Raw genomic sequence first — 26,595 nt, 5'->3', positions numbered from 1 at the left:
TCAGCTGTCTAATTGTTTTACACAATAGTTTTCAAACGATTTACTAGCTGTTACCATCTTAGACACATTTCTCCACCTCGTGTTTTAGTTTCCTCATGGAAACAAGATTAGCAGAAACTACAATTCTGTGTGTATTAAGTAAGATAAAGTACTTAAAATACTTTCTAATTAAAGTATAAAAAATAAATATTCTACATAATTTTAAAGGTATGATGCCACTACCTATCTATGCACATTATATATATATATATATATATACATATTTGTGTGTGTGTGTGTGTGTGTGTGTGTGTGTATGGACTGACTTCAGTTAGAAAGTTCCCCATTGCTAAGTTTGGATAAACACTTAACAAGGCTATTATAAAGGAAGTTTCAAACCAGGTTGAACTAGGTGACGAATGAGGCTCTTTCCCAAATGGCGATTCCACAGAAACTATCAAGAAACTGTAGATACAATGAAAAAGGAAGCTGGCCTCTTTCTGAATCTCATCTCTGACACTTTTTGCCTAGGTGTCCTTGAATGAGTCCTTTTCATTTTCCTCCTCTGGTAAGAGAAGATGATTTTTAAGGTTCCATTCCAGCTTTAAACTCAGGTAGTGTTTATTACACTATAATTCTAGACCTGCAAAGGCAAATTTGTCTGATTTTACAATTTTTTCCCAGAGGGCTATGCCTGACAGTCATCACTAAAATTGTGGTACATGGAATTTAGATAAAATGGGCTCTGAGGAATATTTAAGCTCTTGGATTCTATGATTCTATTATATTTATCAATTGCAGCAAGTGTGTCTCCACCCACAGTGGATGCCCTGGCAGATAAAAAGGGTACAGAGGACAAAGTTCTTACCCTCAAGTTGCTTATGGTCTTGCTGGAAAAGAAGATATAAGTCAACAACTAAAGATCAATAAAAGGCCACTTAAATAAAGAACTCAGTGAGATATAATCAAGTGTGAAAATGTATGTTATATATAAGGAAAGGATTCTTTTTGGCTGTAGGGAAGTCTTTCTTGGGATGATAGGATGTTCCAGAGAGGTAGCCCAATATGTAAGAATACACAAAGGGCTTAGAATCAGGAGATGTGGATTTGAATCCTGGTTATGATGCTTTAGAAGATGTATACTATGAACTAAAGAGTCAGTTCTCCCCCATAAGCTTCAGTTTCCTCACCTGTAAAATGGAGACAATAATAATGTTATTGCCTACCTTATAGGATTATTGTGAGGAAAGCTCTTTGCAGGTGAAAGCTTCTACTACACACGCATATAATTTGAATAACAACAATTTTCTCCTCCATGATCTAAAATAACCAAATACACACAACTGAGTAACATTATTGAAAATGACTAACCTTTGGTCCAGTTATTCCAGGAGGTCCTGGGAGGCCTTTGAGTCCAGTATCTCCCTGTGATGCAGAAAAAGCAAAGAGACAAGAATTAATGAATGGAACTATGACCTAGAGTCACTTACCCAGTAATACCACTTCTTGGTCTGTATTCTAAGAGATTAAAAAAAAGGAAAAGTATATATACATACATACATGCAAACATACGTGCACACAAACACACACATATATATGTATAGGCTTTTTTGTGGTGGTAAACAATTGGAAACTGAGGGGATGCACATCAATTGATCAACGGTTGAACAATCTGTGGTATATGATCATAATGGAATACTATTATGCTGTAAGGAATGATGAGCAGGATGCTTTCAGAAAATCCTGCAAAGACTTACGTGAACTGATGCAAAGTGAAGTGAGCAGAACCAGGAGAACATTGAGCACAGTAACAGTGACATTGTATGATGATCAATCGTAAATGCCTTAACTATTCTCAGCAATACAAAGATCCAAGGCAATTCCAAAGGATTTATGATGAAAAATGCTATCCACCTTCAGAGAAAGAACTGATGGAGTCTGAGTGCAGATTGAAGCATACTAATTTTTACTTTATTTTTTTCTTGTATTTATTTTGGTCGGTGTTTTCTTTCACAACATGAATATGGAAATATATTTTGTATGACTATGTCTGTACAACCTATGTCAAATTGCTTGCCTTCTCAATGAGGGGTAAGGGGTAGGAGGGAGAGAGGGAATTTGGAACTCAAAATTTAAAAAAGTGAATGTTAAAAAATTGTACATGTAATTGAAAAAAATAAAATATTAAAAGAAACTTTAGTGTCTTTATGCTTTTTGTGCATAATTCTCTCAGAATGAAGTTTCTTTTGGATTTTTTTATTAATTTATTTGTTTTTAGTTTTCAACAATCACTTCGACAAGTTTTGAATTTTCTCTCCCTTCCCAAGATGGCATGCAATATTATAGGGGTTCTGCATATACTTTCTTATTAAACATATTTTCACATTAGTTATGTTGCATACATAATTATTACATAAATTACATAAACTGTACATAAATTAAAGTGAATGGGAGAAACTATGAGAAAACCAATACAAAACAAAGCTTTCTCTTGATGTGGATGGCATTTTGTATCAAATCTTTTGGGAATGTTTTAGGCCCTTGCATGGATTGCAAGGGCTAAGTCTACAAGAAACAGTCCTCACACTCTGTGGCTGTTACTGTGTATAATGTTCTCCTGATTCTACTCATTTCACTCAGCATCAGTTCATATAAGTCTTGCCAGATTTTTCTGAATTTAGCCTGTTCATCCTTACTTATAGCACAATAGTGTTCCATTACATTTATATACCCCAACTTGTTCAGCCATTCCCCAGTCGATGGGCATTCCCTCGATTTCCAGTTCTTGGTCACCACAAAAAAGAGTGGCTATAAATATTTTTGTTCATGTGGGTTAGTTTCCCATTTTTATGATCTCTTTGGGATGCAGCCCTAGAAGCAATATTGCTGGGTCAAAAGGATGAAGTTTTATAACATCACAGGATCTTGAGTTGGAAGGGACCTTTAAGGCCCTGAACTAGACAAAGATCCCTCTACATCATCCCTAATACATGGCTATCTAGTCTTCAGAGTCATTCCAGTGAGAGACAACCCACTATTATCAAAGGCAGTGCATTCCATTTTTGGATTCTACTAATTCTGGGGTTTAGGGGAGGTTTCCTTGCAAGCTTAAATCTGCCTCTCTGAAACTTCCATCCACTTCGTGTCAGCCTTCTGGGACTATGCAAAATGAATCTGATCTTTCTTCTCTATAATGGTGACAGTTGCATTCACTTAAAACTAAATATCCCCAATTCCTTTATCCATGGGATGGCTACAGTAACACTGACTCCTTCCACACCATAGTAGATAATCATGGTCAGGTTCCTTTTTCGTTTGTTTTTCTAGCTTATTTCTTGACTTTGAACTTTATGTTAAAGTTGAGTTTTGTTCACTTGGGAGTAGAGGTGGGGAGGAACCTTCCCAAGCATCAGGATTTTTCATACTGCTATTTTCAGAGCTAGTTCTGAACGTCTGTAAATCTTCAGAGCTTCTGAGGTGGTGTTATCCTGGGGGATGTGTCATTGTTTTTCTGGTCTGTGTTCTGATCTTTACCCAGGAAGGGTCCCTACTCCCTTGCAGTCACAAGTACTAGCGCTTCTCTATGACCTTGAATTGTGGTCACTTCCCCTGCTCCCCTGCAGCCACAAATGCTAGAGCTATTCTCTGCCCTGGATCTGTGACCCAGAATTGTGTATGGACAATGGAGCTGCTAACCAGTGTCTGATCCTATACCCAGTATCAGCTCATAGTCCTCTGCAATCTCTCTGACCAGTTGTCTAATCCCCTTACCATCTTGGGACTGAGAACTACTGAAGCTGCAGGTGCCCACTGTTGGTGTTGCCACCATATACACTCCAGATTGGCCCTGACCCAGATGTCATAGACCTTACCTGCTTACTTCCTAAGTTGTCTTGGGTTGGAAAAATGTCTCACTCTGACCTTTTGTTGGTTTCACTACTCCAAAATTTTATTTGATGCATTATTTTATAATTGTTTGGAGGGGGAATGTGTTGGGAATATTCGACTGGGTTGCTGTCTCTGCTCTGTCATCTTTACTCTGCTCTTTTCCCATTATTTTTCATATGCTTTTTTCTACCTTTTTTCCATCTGCACCATCTCTTCCTGGTTTTCCTTGGAGGCCTTTATCACCCTTCAGACCTGGAAGCCCAGGAAGTCCTGGAGGACCAGGTGGACAGTCATTGCACACATCCTAAAAAGAAGAAACACCAAAAAACATTGTTAAAACGTATTCAGTCCACAAATATTTTCATGTCTACTCTGTGTAAGGCCTTGCCCTGAATACTGGCTGAAATACAAGGATTAATTTTTAAAATATCCCCCTCCCTCTTGGAGCTTACAATTTAGTAGGAAATAAATAAAAATAAACAACTATTACAAATAATTTTAAAAAGGAACCATTTCACTATTAAAATTATGTAAAATGTATTACAAACTTGGTTGAGATATGCCTTTTCCCACTTTCATCCTTTTCCAGTGATTAACAGAAAGGAATGAAGGAATGATGTGTGCCTAAAATGATTAAGTACTGATTTTGTCCTTCCTCAAGAAACAGAGGCAAGAATCTCTGGGTTCACAACACAACTCTCATACATATTACATTCCTTATCTTGAACCTCTCCATATCTCAGATACTATCTATGATAGTAAGTTGTAGGTAAGCTGTAGATCTTGAACAGTGGGGAGATCACAGTTCCAGGCAAAAAAATTAAATAAGCAAACAAAATGCTAGGCACTGTACTAATTGCTTGGATAAAATGTGGTCCTTGCCTTTATGAAGCATATCATTTTCTTTGTTTTAGTAAAGAAATAAATTGTGAGATTTGTTCAAAAATAAAACACAAAAAATAAGTAAGTATTTATAAACATACACATATGCTTAGTGATATTTTGAAAAGGAAGACATCTTGGGTGGGTGTTTATCAAAGACTAATTGATTATATTATCATAGCAAAGCTGATTATCTAGAAAGGAGGAAAGACAAGATCTGTTCATGAAGGAGTTGCGTGGTTCTGGTAGACTGGTGTTCCTGGATGGCTTTCCTTGAGTCTAGTTTTGGTCCTCTATGTGTCCCTAGGGAAGTCTTCCGTGCCAGTCAATCCATGCTGTAAGTTGACCAAGGTTGGTTGAGAATTTAAGTTATGGAGGTTTTGTGTCATAAGGTCATTGATAGCTGGATCCTAGAAAACAACTTCTGACCCCATTCTCCATTCTTTTGGGCCAATAACCGAGAAAATGAGACCCTGGCATAAAGGTCCACTGTCAGCCCCAATTAAATTTCATGTTTTTTGTATGTACAGGTTACCTCTAATACAGTTTATTTTACCCTTAAATTATGTAACAATAATAACTACCTTTCAATGTAAAGTAGAAGAGAGATTAGATATGTTTTATTTAACTGAAAAAAGCAGAACTAGGAACACAGGCTTCTGAGCTCAAGTCAACTAAAAATGCTCTCTCCAAGGTTACCAACAATCTCTCTTTGTCACTTAACAATCATTGGTCTAAGTATAAACCACCTCCCTTCCTATTCTCTGTTTCCCATTCTTTCCGCCCTTGTCTCCCCATGTCCCACTACAACTAGTTTGACACTTTCATTGAGCCCTCTGGAATTCCTGTTCAATATTTAATAAACTTTCATTGAGTTTTAGTTTCTTCCTTTCATGATTCTTCCATCTCCTGAATTTCAAGCAGATGTGATTGCCTCCAAACTTCCTGAGACACTGGTCTTGGAAGTAGAGTTGGAATACTCTTGCTACGCATTGCTACTTCTAGACTCTCCCTTGCCATTATTCATCAACTTTCTTGAAGTCTGATTTTTTTTTTTCAAATTTAACACCCAGCTAAGATCATGGTGGCTGCTGTCTATACCCATGTCTTTTACAGCTGGATGTCAACATTATTTTTCCTTCTCAACTTCTTGTCTTTTACTAGGAGATTTTGAAAATGCATGCTGATATTTCTTCTCAAATACTCCTTTCAATTTCTTAATCTCCTCAAATGCTATAATCAACACCTCCCTTCACTTGTCACACACAGGGATGGTCACACTATATATGACTCTGTAACCCACAAGTGACATACCATCTTTCCCAGTGCTTCACCTTTTTTACACCTACTTTTCATCTTTATAATGACTTCCAATCCCTTTACCTCCAAGTACTTTGGGTCATTACCACTGCTCTGATTTCAATTTCCTGCCTTCCTAACCTCAACCTGATAGGTAACCAGTTCAGTTCCACACTTTGCTGTCTTCTTCAAACATCTGCTCCTTTGACCTATTCACCATTTTTGCTTTGCTAAACTCCAAGACTAGATTACTCTTACTATTTTCTTCCCCTATTCCTATTCTTATGCTATTGAGCAGAATGGAAAATGTCTTTAAAGTGAGATAACTGATCCAACTACACATTTCAGTTATTTAAACTCAATTGGGCTCTCATTGGCAATTTTTTAACTCCTTAATTGATTCACTATTACATCTCCCCAGAGATACTGTTCCAAACTTCTTCTCTCCTCGAAATTTCTACACAGATCCTTTCACCCCACTCTCTCAGCTGAAGATCTTGAATCATATTTTATTAAGAAAATAAAGAGAATCATTATAAGTTCCCTCTCTCTCCCTTCTCTTTATCTCAAAGACTCCTTGACCTCAATCCTCTCCCATTTTCTTCCTCTATATTCACTAATACCATTCATTTCTCTCTGCCCCAGAAATCTGTTCCTTCAATAATCCCTTCTTTCTCTCCAGTTGTTAATATCTCCCTATCTATTTGTTCCTTCTCTGCTATTCAAAAAAAATCAAATCTCCTCCATCTATAATAATATTTTAAAGCTTCTCTAGATCCTACTATCCTCTCAAGTTTTGTCTTCTATCTCTCCTTCCATTCATAGCCAAAATCCTAGAAAAAAATCTCTATTTCCTCTTCTCTCATTCATTTTTTTTAGCCCTTTGCAACAGGTCTTTTGAGCTCATCCGTCAACTGAACCTGCTCTCTCCAAAATTAACAACACTCTCTTGGGGGCCAAATTGAATTTTTCTCAATCCTCATTCCTTTCTTTACCTCTTTGTAGCATTTGATAATGTAGTCGATTCTCTTCCCTAGGATACTTTTTCTTCTCAGTTTCCACACTCTAGTCTCTCTCAGTTCTTTTCCTACTGGTATGACCATTCCTTCTCAATCTCCTTTTTTTTTAGATCATCATCCATATCATGCCTCCTAACTCTGTGCATACCCTCCGAATTTGTCTTCAGCATTTTCCTCTCTCTCAACACATTTCTTCTTGTTAACTCAATTATCACCTCTACGAAGATGGTTGACAGATCTATATATCTAGTACCAGTCTCTCTCCTGAGTTCTATTCCCAACTACATATTGGAAATTTCAAAGATCTAATATTAATTGAAGATTTCAAAATGATGATTTATAGATATCCCAGACTCACTATGAACAAAACAGAATTCACTACCTCTTTCCAAACCCATATATCTTCAGAATTTACTTATCTCTGCCAACGATATCACCATTTTTATAGTTCTCCAGATCAACAACCTCTTCATTATTCTCAACTTCTCATTCTCCCTTTCCCCATACATTCCATCAGTTGCCAAACCTCACCATTTGTACCTGCATAAAACCTTTTGCTGCTGTCCATTATTTATGGAACCACTACCAAACCCCCTCTTCCCCAAAAGGACAAAAGAATGAAATCTACGAATTGCAAACCCATGACTATAAATAGCTATCAGATTTCTAAAACATTATTGAAGGGATAGTTTAATTTAATAAAGAATAGATCATGCAATTTGAAAGTATCCATGATGAAAAATGCTATCCACCTTCAGAAAAATAACTGATGAATTGAGTGCAAACTGAAGCACACTTTTTTACTTTCTTTTTCTTTTTTTTTTCATTTTCTTTTGCAACATGGTTAATATGGAAAAATACTTTGAATGACTTCATATGTATAATCAATAGCATATTGCCTCTTAAGGGGTGAGGAGGGGCAGGAGGGAGGAAAATAATTTGGAACTCATTTTTTAAATGAATGTTAAATTTTTACATGTAATTGGAAAATTTAACAAAATTTAAAAAATATATTTAAAAAGAAAATATCATGGGGCAGCTAGGGGGTACAATGCATAGAGCACCAGCTCTAGAGCCAGGATGACCTGAGTTCAAATCTGGCCTCAGACACTTGTCACTTACTAGCTATGTGACCTTGGGAAAGTCACTCAACACCAACTGCCTTGTCTTTCCCCCTCCAAAAAAGTGTCATGCCACAGTAATTTTATCTCCTTTCATGACAGTATTTTAACTGGTAGACCAATACGAGGCACCAGAGTTAAGAAATGACATTGAAAATGAAGGACATCCAGAGCAGAGAAAGTAGAATTCTGAGCTGAAAGCAACTTATATTCATGGTACTTGGGGATGGACTGAAGGATGTGGGGGTGTTTATCATGGAAAACAGAAAATTTAGGGGGTAAGGGTGTGATAACTACCTCCAAGGACTTGAAAAGCTGCCAAGTGGGAAGACTTTTTTTTAGACTTCTGTTTGAGCTCAGAAAAATGTACTAAAAACAATGGGTGGAAGTTACAAAGAAGAAAATTTACATTTGATTTCAGGAATAGAAAAAATTAAACACTACCACATTTCCTAAGAATGAAAGAGAAATGGGTTGCTTTGGGAATATTTTCCAAATTTTCAGATATAAGAGAGGCCACTTGTTGAGGGGATTCTTTTTGGAGACTGGACGGGATGAACTGGATAGGCACTGAAGTAAAAGAACTTGAAAATTCGGTGATTCTTTGACTCTAAATCCTTCATCTTTAAATAGACCACACGATAAAAAATGTTTAGTGCTAATAAAAACAGCTAATAAATTAGAGATTGAATCAATTCCTAATGATCTCTTGCCATGTTTGAAAAGGTGAGAAAACTCAAACTTGCCAATAAAAATGAGTAAAGCTTGTGCTAAGACATATTTCCTCACAAAAGAGATAATTATCTATCAGGAGACCTTGCTGTCTAAGAAGATAAACAATTAGAGTGTAAGGTTTTAGCATTCAAAAGGCATTTTCAAATGTTAGCCAGGGGCTTTCTTTTAGACATCGGAAATATTCCTTTAGGAGAGCACATGGTAAGGAACACATTTATTGCATGGCATGTCCTAACACCCAAAGGAAAAACACGAAAATCTATATATGTCATAAATATATGTTATGGAACAATACATGTGTGGCCACAGATTAAGAGAGTGGAATTGTTTTTTTATGTCTTAGGACAAGAATGACATAGGTCAAAAAATAAAAATTACTTACCTAGGGCAAAGGAAGTGAGATTCTACTATATTCTCTACCAATCAGACCCCATTTAGGGTATTATATTCTTTCTATTTACCACATTAAGTAGTAGCTGTAACATTAGTTGTAGCAGCTAGCATTTACATAATCCTTTAAGGCATGTAAAGTGATTTCTCATGTATATATATATATATATATATAGAGAGAGAGAGAGAGAGAGAGTGATTATATATGTATGTGTGTATACATGTATATACATACATACACATAAAAATAAACACATACATAACATATACAAACATAAATGTATATATTTATATATGTGCGTATATATATGTATACATACATATATATATAATCTTATTTGGTCTCATTTATATCAAGGAATATAAATATTCTTCTACAATATTTCCTTTTGCCCTTCTTCTACAGTTCCTTTGCAATATCTCCATTCATATTCTCATTTAAGCCCATCTTTCTGATGCCACAGTCTCCTGTTATGGCTTCCTCCCTCCATATCGTCCTCCCCTGAAATCCATCTTTCTTACTGACCTCAGACTAATCTTTATGTTTAGAGCTTCTGGCCATTTTTCTAATCAAAAGTAGTCTATGGCTTCCTATGGCCTCCTGAATCAAATTCTAAATTCTCTAACATTAAAGACTTTCCACAATCTGGAATCGCCTTGCTTTTCCAAACTTACCACAGGATTCCTCCTTTCACAGTCCTCTATCCCCTTGTCAAACTGGATTATTCTCTGTGGTTTGATCAAGCAATATTTGAACCCAGAAAGTTTTTCATCACCGTTGCTGCCTCTTGAAATCCTACTTATCATTTGAAATCCAACATAAATGTCATTTTTCCCAAAAAGCCTTCTGCCCAGCCTATAATAATCCTTTTCTCCCATGGATGTAGCACATAGTACTTTGTTTCATACTCCTTTAATATATATGTCATTTATTACTTTACATTATCTACATATAAATATCCTATCTACAAATAACTTCCCTTCAAGGCTGTAAGCTCCAAGAGGGCAGGAACCACCTCATCTAAACAATCTTCAGCAGCACTTATTATAGTTCTCTACACACACAAATTATAAATATGTTTATTAAATTTTAACCAATTAAACTAAGGAATCTGAAAATGGCTCTTACCTTCACTAAGAGGTTTAGATCCTCTGGAGATAGAAGAGGAGAGGGACCCTGCCAAAAGAAAGCGCTACAATTAGGATATCAGCAAGAGGCAGATGGTTTTATTTTATAAAAAGGAGGACTCATGTAGGGAAACACAAGAACTTCATTATAGTTCATATTTACTCAAGAGTAATAAGGGCTGTCCTGACACTGGCTGTACCGAGTAAGTGAAGCCATGCTCAGAGAACACAAAACACATGAATTGCCAAACTAGAAATGAATGATTATAGGCAAGACTGAATCTGAGCAAAAGGTGAGGCCAATGGGACCTCAGTTCCTAAGTTCTTCTCTATAGACCTCTTCATCCTGTCTACTTTCACAATACTACTATCCCTTCCCCTATCAAGACATCATAAAAATAATAACTAATATTTTAGGGTGCTTTAAGTTTTGTAAATTTTACATTGTATATTATTTCATTCTTAAAACAAATCCGTGAGGGAGGTGATATCATTGGTTGCATTTGACAGATGAGGAAACAGCAATTTGACAGTTCAAGTGACTTGCCTAGGGTTATATAGCTAGCAACTGTCTGAGGCAGATTTTCAACCTAGGTCTTCCTGAATCTAAGTCCAGCATTCCATCCACTGCCTGTCCTAATTGTCTACCTCCTCTCACAAAAGGTCAAAATGACCTGTGCTCATAGGATCTAGAGGTAAAAGGGGGCTTATAGGTCATGTCCAGTTCTCATTTTGTAGATCAAGGCCTGAGACTCAGAGATATTGAATAATTTTCCAAAAGTTCAGAATAGTATCAAGTAGGGGTGGATTTGTAGATTCCATACTAAGAGAAGACTTGGTGGGGGATATTGGTGGTGGGTGGGTGGCTGGGTGTAAGGCCAAGTAAAGTAGAATCTTCTGCTGTTTTTGTTTTACTAAAAGTACCTCTGATTGAATAATGTGATTAAAGAAGATATTCCCTGTCTTCCCATTGAGGGAAGATTGATTAGGGGAGTTGTTTTGAGGAGGGTCCCAAGTACCTTTTTTTTTTTTCTATTGAGGCACTGGGCCAGAGGGTCACACTCTCTGGTTCTGAAAAATTTAAATACTCTGAAGGTGAGGTTTTACTTTGGGCTTACTGACGGCAAGTGTTTGTTTGGCCAGATGAGGACTCTGAGAAGCTGCTAAGGAGCCCCCTGGCTTTGAAAACTCAGATATTAGTGCTTCCCTGTCTGTTGATTTGTGATATATGTATTGATTATGGTCAGGCAGAGGAAGCCATGTCTGTTGATCTTTGATTTCTCTATATTTTCACTGAAGTTCAAGGCGCTGACTTTTTCCTCTGAATTACCTGAATGATATATGTGCTTCATTAAAGTCATTGCTAACCCCTCAAAAAATAACTTCCTTTTAGAGAAGCAGATGAAAGAACCTGTGATAGCAGGGCCTCCCCTCCCCATGTATGTTGGGATGTTTACTGTTACCATGGGAGTGAAGTATCTGAAGAGTTTTCTTGGGGATAAATGATTAGGCTTTTTATAATTGACTCAAATAGGTAGACTTAAGAGCAATGAGAAAAATTGAGTTTGATGTCAGGGAAAACTTTCTCATAATTAGAGTACAATGGATTCTCTTGGGAGATGATATATTCCCCTTCATTAGATGCCTCTAAGAAAATGCTTGATGACCATTTGGAAAGGTATTTTATAGGGAAAAAAATTTTTCCCCAAATCTAGGTTGGACTAAATGGCCACCAAAGTCCCTTCCAACTCCGAAATTCTGTGATCTTCAATCTTGTGCTCTTTTGAGTATACTATACTGATATCAGTCATGAACCCCTCAGAGTAAATATAAAGTCACTGTGCTCTCTCCCAGAGCGCTTAGCATTTTAAGCCTTTTATTCTTCAGATGCTCTGTGACGATCCTCTATAGCCAAGGATTTATGGAGAGACACGAACTAGTACTATAAAGGATGCAAGGAATGGACTGGCTATGTACCTATATCAGTGGAGGAAGTACTGACACTTATGACATCACAAATACATCAAAGTATCTCTTCTTCAATGGCTTTCTCTTGACTAAAAGCATTTCAAGCAACAGTAAGCAAGTGGGAGGTAGAATTCATGTGAGTCAGAGAGAAAAAAATGGCCCATTTTGAAAGAAAGATAACAATTGTTCAGCAGCTGGTGCTGGTGATGGCAATGATGATTGGCTCATTGTCCACAAGGATTGTCCCAGTCAATGAAGTTGTGGGGGCCAGGTTGAATGTAGATCTAGGGTCTATGGGCATGGGTTTTCAAAGGGTATTTAAATATATGTTCATTCATTCTTTCACAGTCATTTAATCAGTCATAGAATAAGGCTAATATTTTGGGGAAGGGTTTCCTCCTCTTTACTAGGGCTGTCCTTAATAATTGCTTTGCAGACAACTCTTTGGTCTTTACTGACATCAGTAACTACTTAGCCTCTAGGACAGCCAGATATGCTTACTCTTGACCAAGAGATCCTTTTTTTAATCTGACTAAACATAACTAGGTGAAAAAAATTTGCTATTACCATGAAGAAGTCATTTCTAACATAAATTAGGAAACTGAAAATAGTAAAATTCATAAAAGCATAGATTTGTTCCTTAGCCTCTAAATTAACTTCTCTTAGGGAAAGGCACTAGTTCTTTTTGAAAATGCCAAAGCTCTATCGTGGTAGACTAATGAAGAGAAAGACTTGTAGTTAATGATAGGGAGAACTTGAAATAAAAGGAACTAAACGCCCCAGATAAAGACTGGTGACAATTGTAAAAAAGAAAAAAAAAACAAACCCACCACCACCAACAACAAAACAATCATGAAAAGTTTGAAGGAGGGCAGATACATTAAAATGCTTGCTTTAACATTCCCCAAAGATCTGTGACTTCATGGATACAGCCATTCTCTAGATCACAACGCTATCCACACCTTAATGAACACTCTTCTTGAGTTGTTTTAAAAAATATGTATATTTTTTAATGTTTAATTTAATTAAATTTAAATTTTAATTATTTTATTAAACTATTATATTATTAAATTATATTACATATAATAATATATTATATTATTAAATTATAAATAATTAAATTATTTTAAGTTAAATTTTAACTTAAAATAATCATCCTCTGATTGTTTACCTTCTGAAAATGAACTTCTCTAAGCTTATCTAGTTTGGTCCACAGAACTGTGGCTGGTCATCACTCAGTGCTACGCAGCCTAATAAGACCAACCAGAATTTCTGCTTAATTAAAATGCCCTCTGAAAACCTAGTGTAACCTCCATATTTCAGTAATAATAATGAAAATAATAATAATAGTGGTTGCTTAGCTGCTGAGCATTCTCAAAGAGAACCAAAATGACCTTACTATGTTGGAATCAAGTTACAATGTGTCCAGTTATGGCTGATCAGATCAACATGGGCTTGAAATGCTCTATCGCAGGTCAGACACAGATAAGTTATATGAATATTTGGAGTAGGTTCTCTAAATTTATGCATCTCGTGTTTCTTTTGAACCACTTCAATTCTGCTTTGCTCATAAAGCATAGCCCCTTCTCTAATGAGAGCACACCATGCTGGGTGGTCCTGTGCCAATGTCTCCCATGTCACACAATCAATTCTATAGTTCTTAAGAAAAACCTTGAAAGTATCCTTGTATCTCTTCTTCTGACCAATATGTGAGCATTTGTCCCATGTCAGTTCTCCATAAATTCGTCTTTTGGGCAAGTATATGTACAGCATTCAAACAACCTGGTCAGCCCATCATAGTTGAGCTCTCTGCAGGAAAGTCTGAATCCATACACAGGTAGTGTACGTCTGAGGCAGGATTTCAAATCAGGTCTTCCTGACTCCATCCTACCCCAATAAGTTAGTATAGGTGTTTAAGTGTAAGACTAAAATACACATGGAAAGGGCTTTAAATGTCAACCTGAGGGATTCATATTTTATCCTGTAGACAAAAGTGAGATATTTTAAGATCTTGAGTGGGCCTTAAGAAGATTTCTTTGGATGGATTGGAAAGGAGGCAATTAGAAACAAGGAAACTGATAGGATGCTATTACACCTCAGGTCATGAGGCACTGAAAAAGGGTAGTAGCCTGAAAGTGGGGAGTAGAGGATAGCTATGAGAGATGTCAATGAGGTAGGACCAATATGACTTAGCAATTTTACAGTCATGGAGGAGTGTGAGAACCAGGGAAGAATTAAACATGACTTTGAAATTATGAATCCAAGTGACTATGGAAGCTCAATAAAAGGGGGGAAATTTTGAAAATGGGTTGTTTTAAGGGTAAAGATGAGGAGCTTACTTTAGAATTATTGAATTTGAATGTTTAAGTGGTTTCCCAAAAGAGATGTCCAGCAAGCAGTTGATAGAGGTAATGATCCCTGGGTCAACGCTCTAACAGAAACCCATAGTGGTATAGTGGAGTATAGTAAAATGAGGGAACTCATTTTTGCACTGCCTCTCTCTTAGATATACTGTGAGGGAAGTGGTTAGGAAACCTTAAACCTGTTACAGAAACATGACAACAATGGTAATGGTAACCATGATGGATGAATGGTTACAAGCATTCATAAGCAAAAGTTCTTATGTCTCAGGTTAGCCTTATTGTGAGAACTAAGGTCATGATAACTTCTTATGTGAAGCAGGGTTCTTTGATGGTGCTGATATAAATGAAGAAAACACGGCCACCAAACAAAAATTTCAAAGAGTTAGACAACTTACGGGTTTTCCTGGTGGTCCTCTTTCTCCTGGATTTCCAGGTAGACCCTACAGAAATAAACAAAGAACTTGTTACATTGGCTACACACAAGCTATTCTCATGTTTTGACACTTTCTTCTTCCCATGACTCTTGTGAAGGTGACCCATAGGAAGGATGGGATCTTCATTACTGAGAAGCAGTGACAAGGGCACTCAGAAGACCTGACTGCACACCCTAGCATTAACCTTTATTAAATGTGTGACCTGGGGCAAATTATTTCAACATGCTGAACCTCATTTTCCTCCTCTGTAATATGAAGCTAATAATATCCCTTTGCTTCATAGGCATCCTATGAGGACCCAGTGATATATACAGAGAAATTCATATGTTAATATGTTATTTTTTTATGTTAGAAGTATCTGGTACAGAACAGGTGTGCATAGAGGGGTTGTCCCTTTAGGAACAATAATCAATAAATTCTAGGAAGATAGATTTCTCCTAAATATGAAGGCAAACTTCCACAAAATATACAGCCATATAAAAACAAATTAATGGTCATATGGTGAGGTGAGATCCCTGTTTTCAGGTATAGGTCCAACAGCTACTTGCCAAGGACCTTATTGACTTTGTAGACAGATTAATGGTTTAGGTGGGAGTTGGATTAGAAGATATGTTCATCACCCTTGACATTACAGAAATTCTGAATTTGATGGTTGTCAAGGGAGATGTGAAGGCTTGTGGAATATGAGAAAAAATGGTCTTCAGGTCAATACACAATAATTTATTTTTTTCCCTTGTTAACAACAAGGAATAAATAGCCTCTACATTAGGAAAATACAAGTCCCCAGTGTCCTTCTTATATAATTTCTCTACTTTTGCTTGATGTAAGAATTTTGGCAGTTAATTAATTACTTTACTACTTGCTAGAACCTTTCACAGATTTCTGCTGTTGGTACAGCAGAGCCAGTTAGCTTCAAGTTCAAAGGAGTCTTTGGAAGAAGCAAAGGAATTTACTGAGACTTTGACAAAGTATTTAATAAAGAGTCTTTGGTAATGTCTCTGGAAAAGACAGAAGTGGGCTAGATCTAAGGACAATTAAATGTTTTTGGGACTAGTTGAATGACTGAACCCAAAAAGTGCTCACTCCTAGACTGCTGTCAGATTTGATGGAAGTTTCTAGTGCAATGAAAGGCATCATGGCATTGTGGATGGAAAGTCTGCAGAACTGGCCTCAAAACCAGATTCTGTACAACCCAGGAGATGAACTAGCTGCCTGACCTTGGCAAGTCATTTAACTTTTTAGAGTTCAAGGCAACTCTCTAAGACTAAGGTATATAATGGAAATGTTTACTGGTATTGACAGAAGTATCCTCACCTGGGATTTCCTCCATAGCAAAGAAGTTTACAGGTTTGGGCTATATATCTAACTTCTAGTTAAGGGCCTGAGTAGTCGCTGCTTGATTGTAAGATTTTTTAACATTTTCATCAATGACCACAATAAGAGTATATGTAGTCTGTTTACAAAATTGTAGATGACACTGGAAGGAATTACTGATTCGCAGGAGGGGTATGGATTCAGAAAGAAGTGAATGAAGTAGAAACAACATTTAGATGAATTTCAATAGATCTCAAAGTAAGGAAAATTTCTTGGATTATTAAAAAATTGGGTGTTGTGGCTCAAGAGTAGTTTGTTCAAAAAAAAAAGAACTTGAGGACTTTGTGAGTAAGCAATGTTGAAAAGTCAGTGTATCTGTGATTTCTCACATGTGAGTATTTTCACTATGGACATCATAGCCCATCTATCCCCATTTATCCTGTTTGACTGTTGCTCATGACCTCCCATAAATTCACAATGAGGGTCCACCCGATATTTGGAGTACTTCCTTAATTTCTTTTGAGAGCATGAAGTTAACCAGCATGTCCATTGCTTGTCCCTTGGTATCTCTACATGACTGTTCCATATTTTTAGAAGTGCATTTGTTTGATGATATACCTCATATCTTATTCTTCATAATTCATAATGTAATTATTCTTGATAATTCATAAATGAATTCATAATTCTTTGTTTATTATATTTTACAGCATGATGATATCAATCATGCAGCTAACTCTTCATCATCCTTTGGGTCATCCTCAAATTTCATTTCTTTGGAGACTATAATATTTCATGACTTGCAAACACAATCACACAACATCACTGGAATCTTGGCATTAAAAAGTATGGGCATTTGTTGCAATGAGAAGCTTAAAAACCATTAAAAAACAAAATAAACAAAAAAACCCACAAAAAAAAACCCTTTAATTTCTCAAAGGCCATATAGTGCTTCAGGAAGGTCTCTATCCATATTCAGTTTCTGTCACAGTATTAATATGTACATGTATATGTGTTCATTTTCATCCATAATGCCACTGTACATGTATATATATATGTATACACACACATATACATATATACAATATACATATACACATTTATGTATATACATGCACAATGAATATATCCACATTTGTGTGTATAATGTATATATGCATGTAGTTATTATTTCAGTTGTATTAGACTCTCTGTGGACCGCCATTTTGGAGTTTTCTGGGCAAATATACTGGAGTATTTTGCCATTTCCTTTTCCAGCTTAATTTACAGAAGAAGAACTGAGGCAAACCGGGTAAGTGAAGTCACATACCCAGGATCACACAACTAGTAAGTATCAGAGGTCAGATTTGAACTCATGAAGATAAATCTTCCTAATTTCAAGCCTGGTATTCTACCTACAATGCCACCTAACTCTCCCTGTATATAGGCATACTACACACTCACTCACTCACACACACACACACACACACACACACACAGTATGTCTGTATATGTATAATCAATATGATAAATATATCTACATCTATCTATCTATCTATCTATCTATCTATCTATCTATCTATCTATCTATCTATCTATCTATCTAGAGTTGTAGAAACCATTCATTCAACTGTATACAACACTTTGGATAACAGGCATTCTTTGTCTACTTGTTTTTTCCTGTGTCTTAGCTATCCAGTAAGGCCAAACTCTGCTGAGGGATTTTGGATTTCATTTAGGAAGCTCTGCAATGTCCTGGGCCAAGATCCAATCAGAACGAGGACATGTGCAAACATGGGTACCTGAAAAGCCTTACCATCTAAAGTGATTGCCTCTTATATTTGGATTCTATACTGGATCTCTTCTGTGATGGTGATGAACCTCTTTTGAACATGACTCCCTGTTTTACATCTTGCTTAATATTAATGATTAGAATGTTATCAAACATAATTACTGCTGTTACATCTTGCAAGAAATCTTATATAATTTTTACATTATGCATGAGAGACATCTTACTGGAGGGAAAATAGTTAAGGAGGAGTTTGACTCTATCAAATAAAAAGTTTATCTATATAGATATATACATATACAATATATATTTATATATGTATACACATATACATAAGCAAAACTAATAAGCATATTGGAATCTCCTATTTGCTACACATTTTATTAAATTGTATGATTGTAAACCTTTGATTTACTGTGAAATATTACTGTGAAAGTCTTATTTTAGGAAGGACATTGACAAACTTGAATGTATATAGAAAAGAATAAACAAGACAGTGAAAGGACTGGAAACTATGTCCTAGAAAGATTGACAAACAGAACCAAAGACATTTAATCTTAATAAGAGAAGGTTACTTGTGAGTCCTGGGATGAAAGTGGGAGGATGGTAACTGTATCCAGGTATTTGAAAAGCAGATTTATCTTCCTTGGCACTAGCACCAATGAATGGAAGTTACAGGAAAGTAGATTTTTTCACAGGATAAATTTTCTAAAATTTAAAGCCATTAAGGATTTAAGATTGGTGCCTTGGTAAGTAGTAAGTCCTCTAATGGGGATTCATTTATTGTATCCCTTTCTGGAGTGGCTTGACACATGCCATTAATTAGGAAACATACTGGGAAAAGAAAAAGACAATTTCTAACGGGAACCATGCTGAAAGGGATAGCTTGCAGGTTACGGGATTGTAAAGATCCACTAGGATTACAAAAGGTTAGAAGGATGGGTTAAACTTACAAATATACAATTCAGTATGGCAACATGTAAGGTTCTCTACGTAGACTAATAAGAAAACAAAATTTTAAAAAATGATAAAAGTTTAGCTAGATAACAGTTTGTGTGAGAAGAATCTATAAGAGGAATAATACAATAACAGTACAATATACCTTCAAAAATGCATATTTGGCAGGTATTATGAATAATACAGCTTTCACCAAGCAGGAGGCAATAGCCTCCTGTATGCTGTCTTGGCCAAATAACATTGGGAATTGTCCTCAATTCTGGGCACCACAATACTGAAAGGGAATTGAGAAACTGTGGTTTCTTAGGAGAAGGGTTATCATAACAGTTAACAGTAACAGCCTTTACATAAAGCCTACTATCTTCAAGGCATCCACCTAAGCACTTTCAAAGTATTAACTCATTTTATCCTAACAACACCGCTGGAAGCCAAGTGCTACTCTTATCATCATTTCATAAAAAGAAACTGAGGCAAACAGAGGTTAAGCAACTTGTCCAGGGTCACACAAGCTAGTAAGAATATGAGGCTGAATTTGAACTCAGACCTTGGATGCCTGATCCACTCTATATAATGATGAAAATGGGATAATAAGCTTATAAAAGGGAATGACAGGTGGGGCATGAAGAGCTTTCATATGGAAGAGAAATTCCATTTTTTTTCTGTTTGACACTAAAAAGTAGAACCAGGAGTAATAAAGATAAAGTGTAGGTAGAAGGATTTTGGCTCAATGTATTAAGAAGCACAGACATTTGAAAGTAGAATAGGTTCCACTTGAAGGTATTCTGTTTTTGATTGCAGGAAGACTTTAGGAGGAAGGTGGACTACACCTCTTCTGGGATCTGATTGCGGGAATAGAATCCCTTGTTTCCTTGAAGATTCAACGTAGGTTCCCCCTTCTACCTGGGGCCTTTCTTCATTTTCACCTCCTGACACCTCCCTTGTTAGTGTAGTCTCTATACAAAGGCTACATTATCTATTTTGTATATTTCAAACACTTTGTGGGTAGGGACAATTTCATTTTTTCACTTTGTTTTCCCAGCACCTAAAATAATAGTCCATAGTAGGTACTTAATAGATGTTTATAAATTGATTGCTTGATTTGATAATAGACTTAGTAGAGGTGTCAATATCTTCTAATAATGGTGTGGTAAGAAAAAACTGATGGAGGAGTCAGGAAATCTCAGTCTGAATCTTATTTGTGCTGTTGTTAGCTTGCTATCTGGCCTTACGAATCACTTCTACTCTCTTAGCCACAATTTTCATAATTAAGCATTGGAGGAGATGATGTTCATACGGTCTCTTGAAGATCCAACAGTTTATAAATTCGTGATTGTAGAACACATAAATTTTATTTACTTACATCTTGTCCAGCTGGACCTTGTGGACCTGGGAATCCAGGTAACCCTCGAGATCCCTGAGTAAAAGAAGAAAAAAATACACCCCTTCAAATGTTAGGGAGTACATATACATATGCTTACATATATAATATATATATACACATCATATACATAGACATATTCATTGATACACATGAGTATTTTATATATGAATATAAGAAATGTATTATCAGTCTGTGGAATCGGAAACATAAGGCTACTTTGTCCTAATCTACTAGACCACAACCTCCCATCATTCCATCTCTGTGTTTAAGCCTTCTTTTAAAATCTATTATTTTTTCTCACTGTTATCTTCAATCTATTTGCATTTCAGTCTTTCCTCTGGTCATTAGCCTTGAACTAACTGAATTCAGTTTATTCTTCTCCCAAACTCAACCCTATAAACCTATAACCAATAATTCCTTTGATTTCATCACATTCCTAGCAACATATATACATATATACACACATACATATATAAGTACATGTACATACATACACATATATGTATTTGTATATATACACATACATACATGTGCATGCACACACTCTCATGCACATATAATAGTACCCTTTTAATGATTTTTCCTGGTACCCAGGAGAACATTCAAAAATGTCAACTTTCAATAGTATCTGTTAAAATACTAGAAGAATCATAACATAGTCACTGGCATGTTGAAAGGATCCTCACAGAGGATTAATGGAAAACGTTGGAAGGGGATCACATAAAATGAGAACTACATGGGTTGCAATCTACATGATGGAAGCAATGCTCAACCAAGCACCCCAACATATTCCCTACAAAAATCTAGCCACTATTGAGGCACATTGTACTTACTGGTGGTCCTTTTTCTCCTGGTGGTCCAATGGAACCCTAGAGACAAACCGAACAAGATATTCCTTAATATTAGGCTCAATATTCAACTACAGGCAAGATAGTCAGTTTCACCAGATATGGAGATTAGCAGCCAGAGGGCCTAGGTTGGGGATGGGGGAAACAGAAGAGAAGACAAAGTACTGGGGGATGGATGTACCACCTGAGAATCTCTTCAACTCTGTATGGTGTGTGGTCTTGTAACTGAAAGGCAATGGTTTGGGTTTCCAAGAATTTCATGCTTTAATGTACCTCAAGTGAAGCTAGAATACGAATGAAATCACTGAGATCTCCCTTGGGATTGGTCTGGCAGTGGGATCTTTCCCAATAGGAAGCAAAATTTTGGGACAGTTTAATGACTGATTTGAATAAAGAATGTTCAGTTTTTCACCTTAACACCACTGAATTCATTAGAATGAAAGAGCTTCTTGCTCATCTTAACTTGAGGCAAATGTAAGACTACTTGGCAGCCTCTAGGCAACTGAACAAGTAGGAGAGAAACACAATACAGCAACCAAGTTAATGCAGCTTTTCCTTTAGTAAGAGTAAATCCTATTGGGATTTCCTTCAACTTAACATCTTGATTTCTTCCCCAAGATTAGTAATAATAAAAATAATAATAATGACTACTATTTCCAGAGAGTGCCAAGATTTGTCAAGTGCTCTCTGTCATTGATTTTTGCTCAGATCTATGATTCGATGTTTGTCATGAATTTCCGATGTAGAAACTCCCTCCATCAATAAAAATCAGCAACTTGTTGATAACTCAAAAGATAGTTATAAATAAGTTTTATAGGGCTGTCAAGGGGACATTGACAATTTAAGTGAATTACCAATATTCAGACGGCTAGTGTGTGCCAGAAGTAGGACTTAAAATAGGTCTTCTTGACCCAAAGGTAAATCTCTGTCCTCTAAAGTACTTTGCCTCCAATGAACTCATTTCATAATAATCAACATTTGATTCAACATTTATTAAACAAAGCCAACAGAAAACTGGCCCTGAAACCAGGAAGCCTTTCATTCCAGTCCAATCCTGAAACATACTGGCTGTGTGACCCAGAGTAAGGCACTTAAGTACAGCTCTCTAACGTTAAAAACAGCAAAGAAGGAACCAGACTGCATTAGTAAATTATCTGATAGTTCCTTGTATTAATAAAAACACAGACCTAGTGCTGATATTTTATATGCTATGTATTGTTCTAGGTATTAGGAGTACAAAGGCAAAAAAGAAAGAAGTTTTTACTATCAGTCAGCAAACATTCTACTGAAGGATGTGATACTGAGTAAAGTAACTACAAAGTATTCACAAAGCAAGAGAAAATAACCAACTAGGATTGAGCACATTTGATCCTTCATAGTCTAGACTTTGGATATACTGTCCTAATTCTTATTCAAGTTGGCAAACCAGGTCCCCATAAGGTAGCTACTACATTTGCCTTTGGTATTTTAAGGGTCAAGTCTTAAGAGTTTTTGGGGAGGTCGTTCCTATAACTGTATAGCTCAAAAGTCCCCATGGGTTGGGAGTAGTCCAGTGATTCTCAGTTGATATCAATTAGCCAAATAGACTTAACTGGCTTTTAGAATTAGGTTTTTTACCAATGCGTTAAAGATATGCATGGGGTATATTGTAAGAATAGTTTCTGCCCCACTTTCCAGCCCCTCCCTAAAACAGGGGCACACTGTCCAACAAGTACCTACAGAATCCAGGGAAAAATGGGCTCAACCTTACAACAGGGTAATTCATAGCTCCCTTGAAGGCTGAAGTACTTTATCCTCCTACTCTCCCTAGTATGGGACCCTTATGATGTTTTCCTTTAGGACTGCGTAGCTTTCTAATGGGTTCCTAGTAAGACTGCAGTTGCCTTTCCTGAGCAGATCTGGTTTGTTCTTGCCTTTCTGTGTAGACAGACACTGCTGCCAGTCACTGCTATCTCTGGAGATACTGCTAAGACACTGAGAAGTCCAAATATTTCAGATACTTCAAAGTGTAAAAGATTTTCCTTTAGTCTGGCAGTTCAGAAGGGGAGAGAGGGAGGATTCCAAGGCTCTTCCCTTCCCCCATGAACAAGTGAGTCCCTCTCAACGGCCTGAGTAGAATTGCCTTCTCTTGGCTCATTACTCAAATTCTGGGATCCAACCTAGTGCTCTCCCCCTCAATTCCAACTACAGACCTCCTCTCCATCTTCCTTTAAGTTCTGACAAAAATCATAACTTTTAATGGAAGATTTCACCAACACCTCTTATTGACAGTGCTTTCCTTCCCTCTTTCAATTATTTACTTCTTATCTTGTGTATTGCTTACTTTGCATAAATTTGTTTGCATGTTGTTTCCCCCACTGAATTGTAAATTACCTGCAGGCAAGGGACTGCTTTGCCTTTTTTTTTTTAATTTCCAGCACATGTCTGGCATATAGTAGATGCGTAATAAATTGACTGATGGATTGATTGATTGATTGACTGGTTTCTTATTTTATAGAAAGCCTCACAATGTATGCCTGAGTCTCCTCAATCAGTCCCAACATATTTCTTTTATAGCATCATTTCATTTCACATAGTAACTAGGAACATTTTACTCATTCTCAACTTGATAAACTAGGTTACTCAGATTTAGTTCAATATCTTTGATTGATTCAATAGATGTGTCTCATTTGACAAAGTTATCAAGGTGGAGCATCTCCTTAGTTAATAGCTAGCATTTAAATAGTGCTTTAAAATATAGCATTTTTAAAATTTTATCTCATTTTATTCTTACAAGAACCTTGTGAGATACTATTATTGTCTCTATTTTGCAGATAAGGAAACTGAGCTAAATAGAGATTAAGTGACTTGCCCAGTGTCATACAGCTAGTAAGTATCCAGAGGCTAGATACTTCATTTGGGGTAGGGGTGATTAATCAACCCCACCCTTAAATTCACAATAATGCTGCGCATCAAATATTATAGTTATTGCTATACTATAGTCATTATATATATTATTGTGATTATTGTCCCCATTTTACAGATGAAGAAACTGAGGCTAAGAGGTGAGGTGACTTACTGATAATCATTCAATGAACTGTCTACATATAGTGATATATAGTCATCAGAAAAGAGGATTTTGAAGGAGAAAATCTTAGAGGTAATACTGATGACATTCTATCGGCATTATAGTTATCTGCACTTGTGTCTTGTCTCCTGTGCTACACTGTATGGTCTGTGAGTTGCAGCACCATGCCTTCTTCATTTCTGGAGCATCATATCCTCCCATCACTAATAGAATCTTGAGCATAATAAGTACTTTCTAAATGTTTGTTGAATTAAATAGAAGTTTATCCTGGATAGAATTCCACCACGTGAGAAAGTACTGGAGAGCTGTGGTTGTCAATAGCAAAGAGAAGACTCACAGGAGAGATCCTTGATCCACTAAAGAAGTGTGAAAGTGAGTATCAAGGGGTGGAGAGAGCAGTAGAGTAGGGAGGGCCTAAATTCAGATTTCTCTCCTGCCAAATATTAACGGCTTGACCATGGGAAAAATCACTTCTGAAATTGCATCCAGCTTTAAATCTATGATCTTTTATGTCCAGGAATTGTGATTTTTCTCAGCATGGGAACTCCCTGTATCAATCAGATTGTTACCCATCTATAGCCTACTGAACTGCATATAGAGTTGCTTGAGATATAGAAAAATTAAATGACTTGCCAGAACATGGTCACACAGCCACTGAACATCCCAGGAAGGGTCTAAAGAAAGCTCTTTCTCAAAGCAAGCCCAGAACTTTGTTCATTATTGCACAATGCCTTTATAAATAAAACTTCATTCAATAAAAGATTTTGGGCAGTCCCTTTGGGGGAAAACAACAACTTTACATTTATCTACAAAAACACAAAACAAAACATTGGACTTAGAGTGAGAAGATGTGAGTTCAAGTTCTGATGATTCCACTTACTAGCTTGGGCAAACAAATGCCCTTCTCCAACTCTCATTCTCCTATAATTGGACTGGATGACCTTTAAGAGTCCTTCTAGTTCTAAATAATTTTAAAATGGAGATTCCATTATTTGTTAGGAAGTTGCTTAGAATTTGCTTTTTTCCAACACTCAACAGGTATTTCTTGAATGCCTGCTGTATGACAGAAGTATAAGACAAGGCTCTTGCCTTTCAGGAACTTACAGATGTGTTAAAGATATGCATGACAAGAAAGATAACTGTAAAGGGCCATCTATGCTAAGTGATCCATTCAGAAGAGCAGAGAAAGTCAGAGTAGGAGGGAGAAACTCAGATCTACTGATTCTTGCTTGGTGGACCTGATATCCTCTCAGATGCCAGTTGGGGGAGCGAATCTAGTTCAAAGAACCCAGTTCAAGATAAAATGGTCAGGAAAGCCTTTATAAAGCAAGAAGTACTTGAGCTATGAAGAACAACTAAGATATAGTAGGGAGAACACCAGGTTTGGACTCCAAGGAGTCTGAGACTTTTAGTCAATTCAGTTCAATTCAATCCAATAAACCTTTCTTAAGGCCTACACTCACACACATACAAACAAACAATTCTTGCCCTCAGGGAGTTTACATTTGATTGGAAGAAATCAAGTAGATAATAGTGAATGGTTATAATCTCACTAGCTTTCTCCTAGAATTGTTGAGAGGATTAAATGAGATAATGGTTGAGAAAGTTCTCCTGTAAACCATCAAGCACTGCATAAAAGTGAACTGCCATTAGGAATGGGAAGAATTTTGTGGGCTTTTGTGGTGTGGTGGGGAGAGACTCTAATTTTATCCATACTTTCGGCAAGATTATTCTGAAGCACTAAAGGTTCAGGCGGTGAGATTAGAGGAAGCACTAAGATTAAAGAACTTTGTTTTTAAGAAGGTTTATAAATGGAAAGCAAAAAATCAAACAACTATCTCAATAGCTGTTACCCTCTAAGGTATAATGGGGCAGAGGTTCACAGACACAATCAATGCCATCTGGCTTCCTTCCCCAGAGCGGAAACCACCATTATCTGCAAAAAAGCCACTTGGAGAATTCTACAGGAAGGCAAAAAGGAGTGCCTTCAAACAAGTGTCTGCTGGGAGAGAATGCACTGGAAATCCCCAAATCCTGCACTCGGGAGTTGCCCGCAA

At 36.6% G+C, this 26,595-nt stretch overlaps 1 protein-coding gene across 1 annotated transcript in view; it reads right to left on the bottom strand.

The window, feature by feature from the left end:
• The window catches only part of COL22A1 (collagen type XXII alpha 1 chain), a 627,027-nt gene that overhangs the window by 87,457 nt on the left and 512,975 nt on the right, over nt 1-26,595 (bottom strand). Inside the window, exons 42-47 of the mRNA XM_072602989.1 lie at nt 21,457-21,492; nt 20,603-20,656; nt 15,168-15,212; nt 10,443-10,490; nt 4,058-4,171; nt 1,351-1,404 (exon numbers count right to left, since the gene is read on the bottom strand). Of these exons, the coding sequence (XP_072459090.1) occupies nt 1,351-1,404; nt 4,058-4,171; nt 10,443-10,490; nt 15,168-15,212; nt 20,603-20,656; nt 21,457-21,492 (351 nt within the window). The remainder of the gene's footprint in view (nt 1-1,350; nt 1,405-4,057; nt 4,172-10,442; nt 10,491-15,167; nt 15,213-20,602; nt 20,657-21,456; nt 21,493-26,595) is intronic.

This window comes from Notamacropus eugenii, chromosome 4 (genome assembly GCF_028372415.1).
Source record: "Notamacropus eugenii isolate mMacEug1 chromosome 4, mMacEug1.pri_v2, whole genome shotgun sequence".
Lineage (NCBI taxonomy): Eukaryota > Metazoa > Chordata > Mammalia > Diprotodontia > Macropodidae > Notamacropus > Notamacropus eugenii.
Note: the sequence above shows the minus strand (reverse complement) of the source record. Positions and strands in the feature narration are given on the sequence as shown.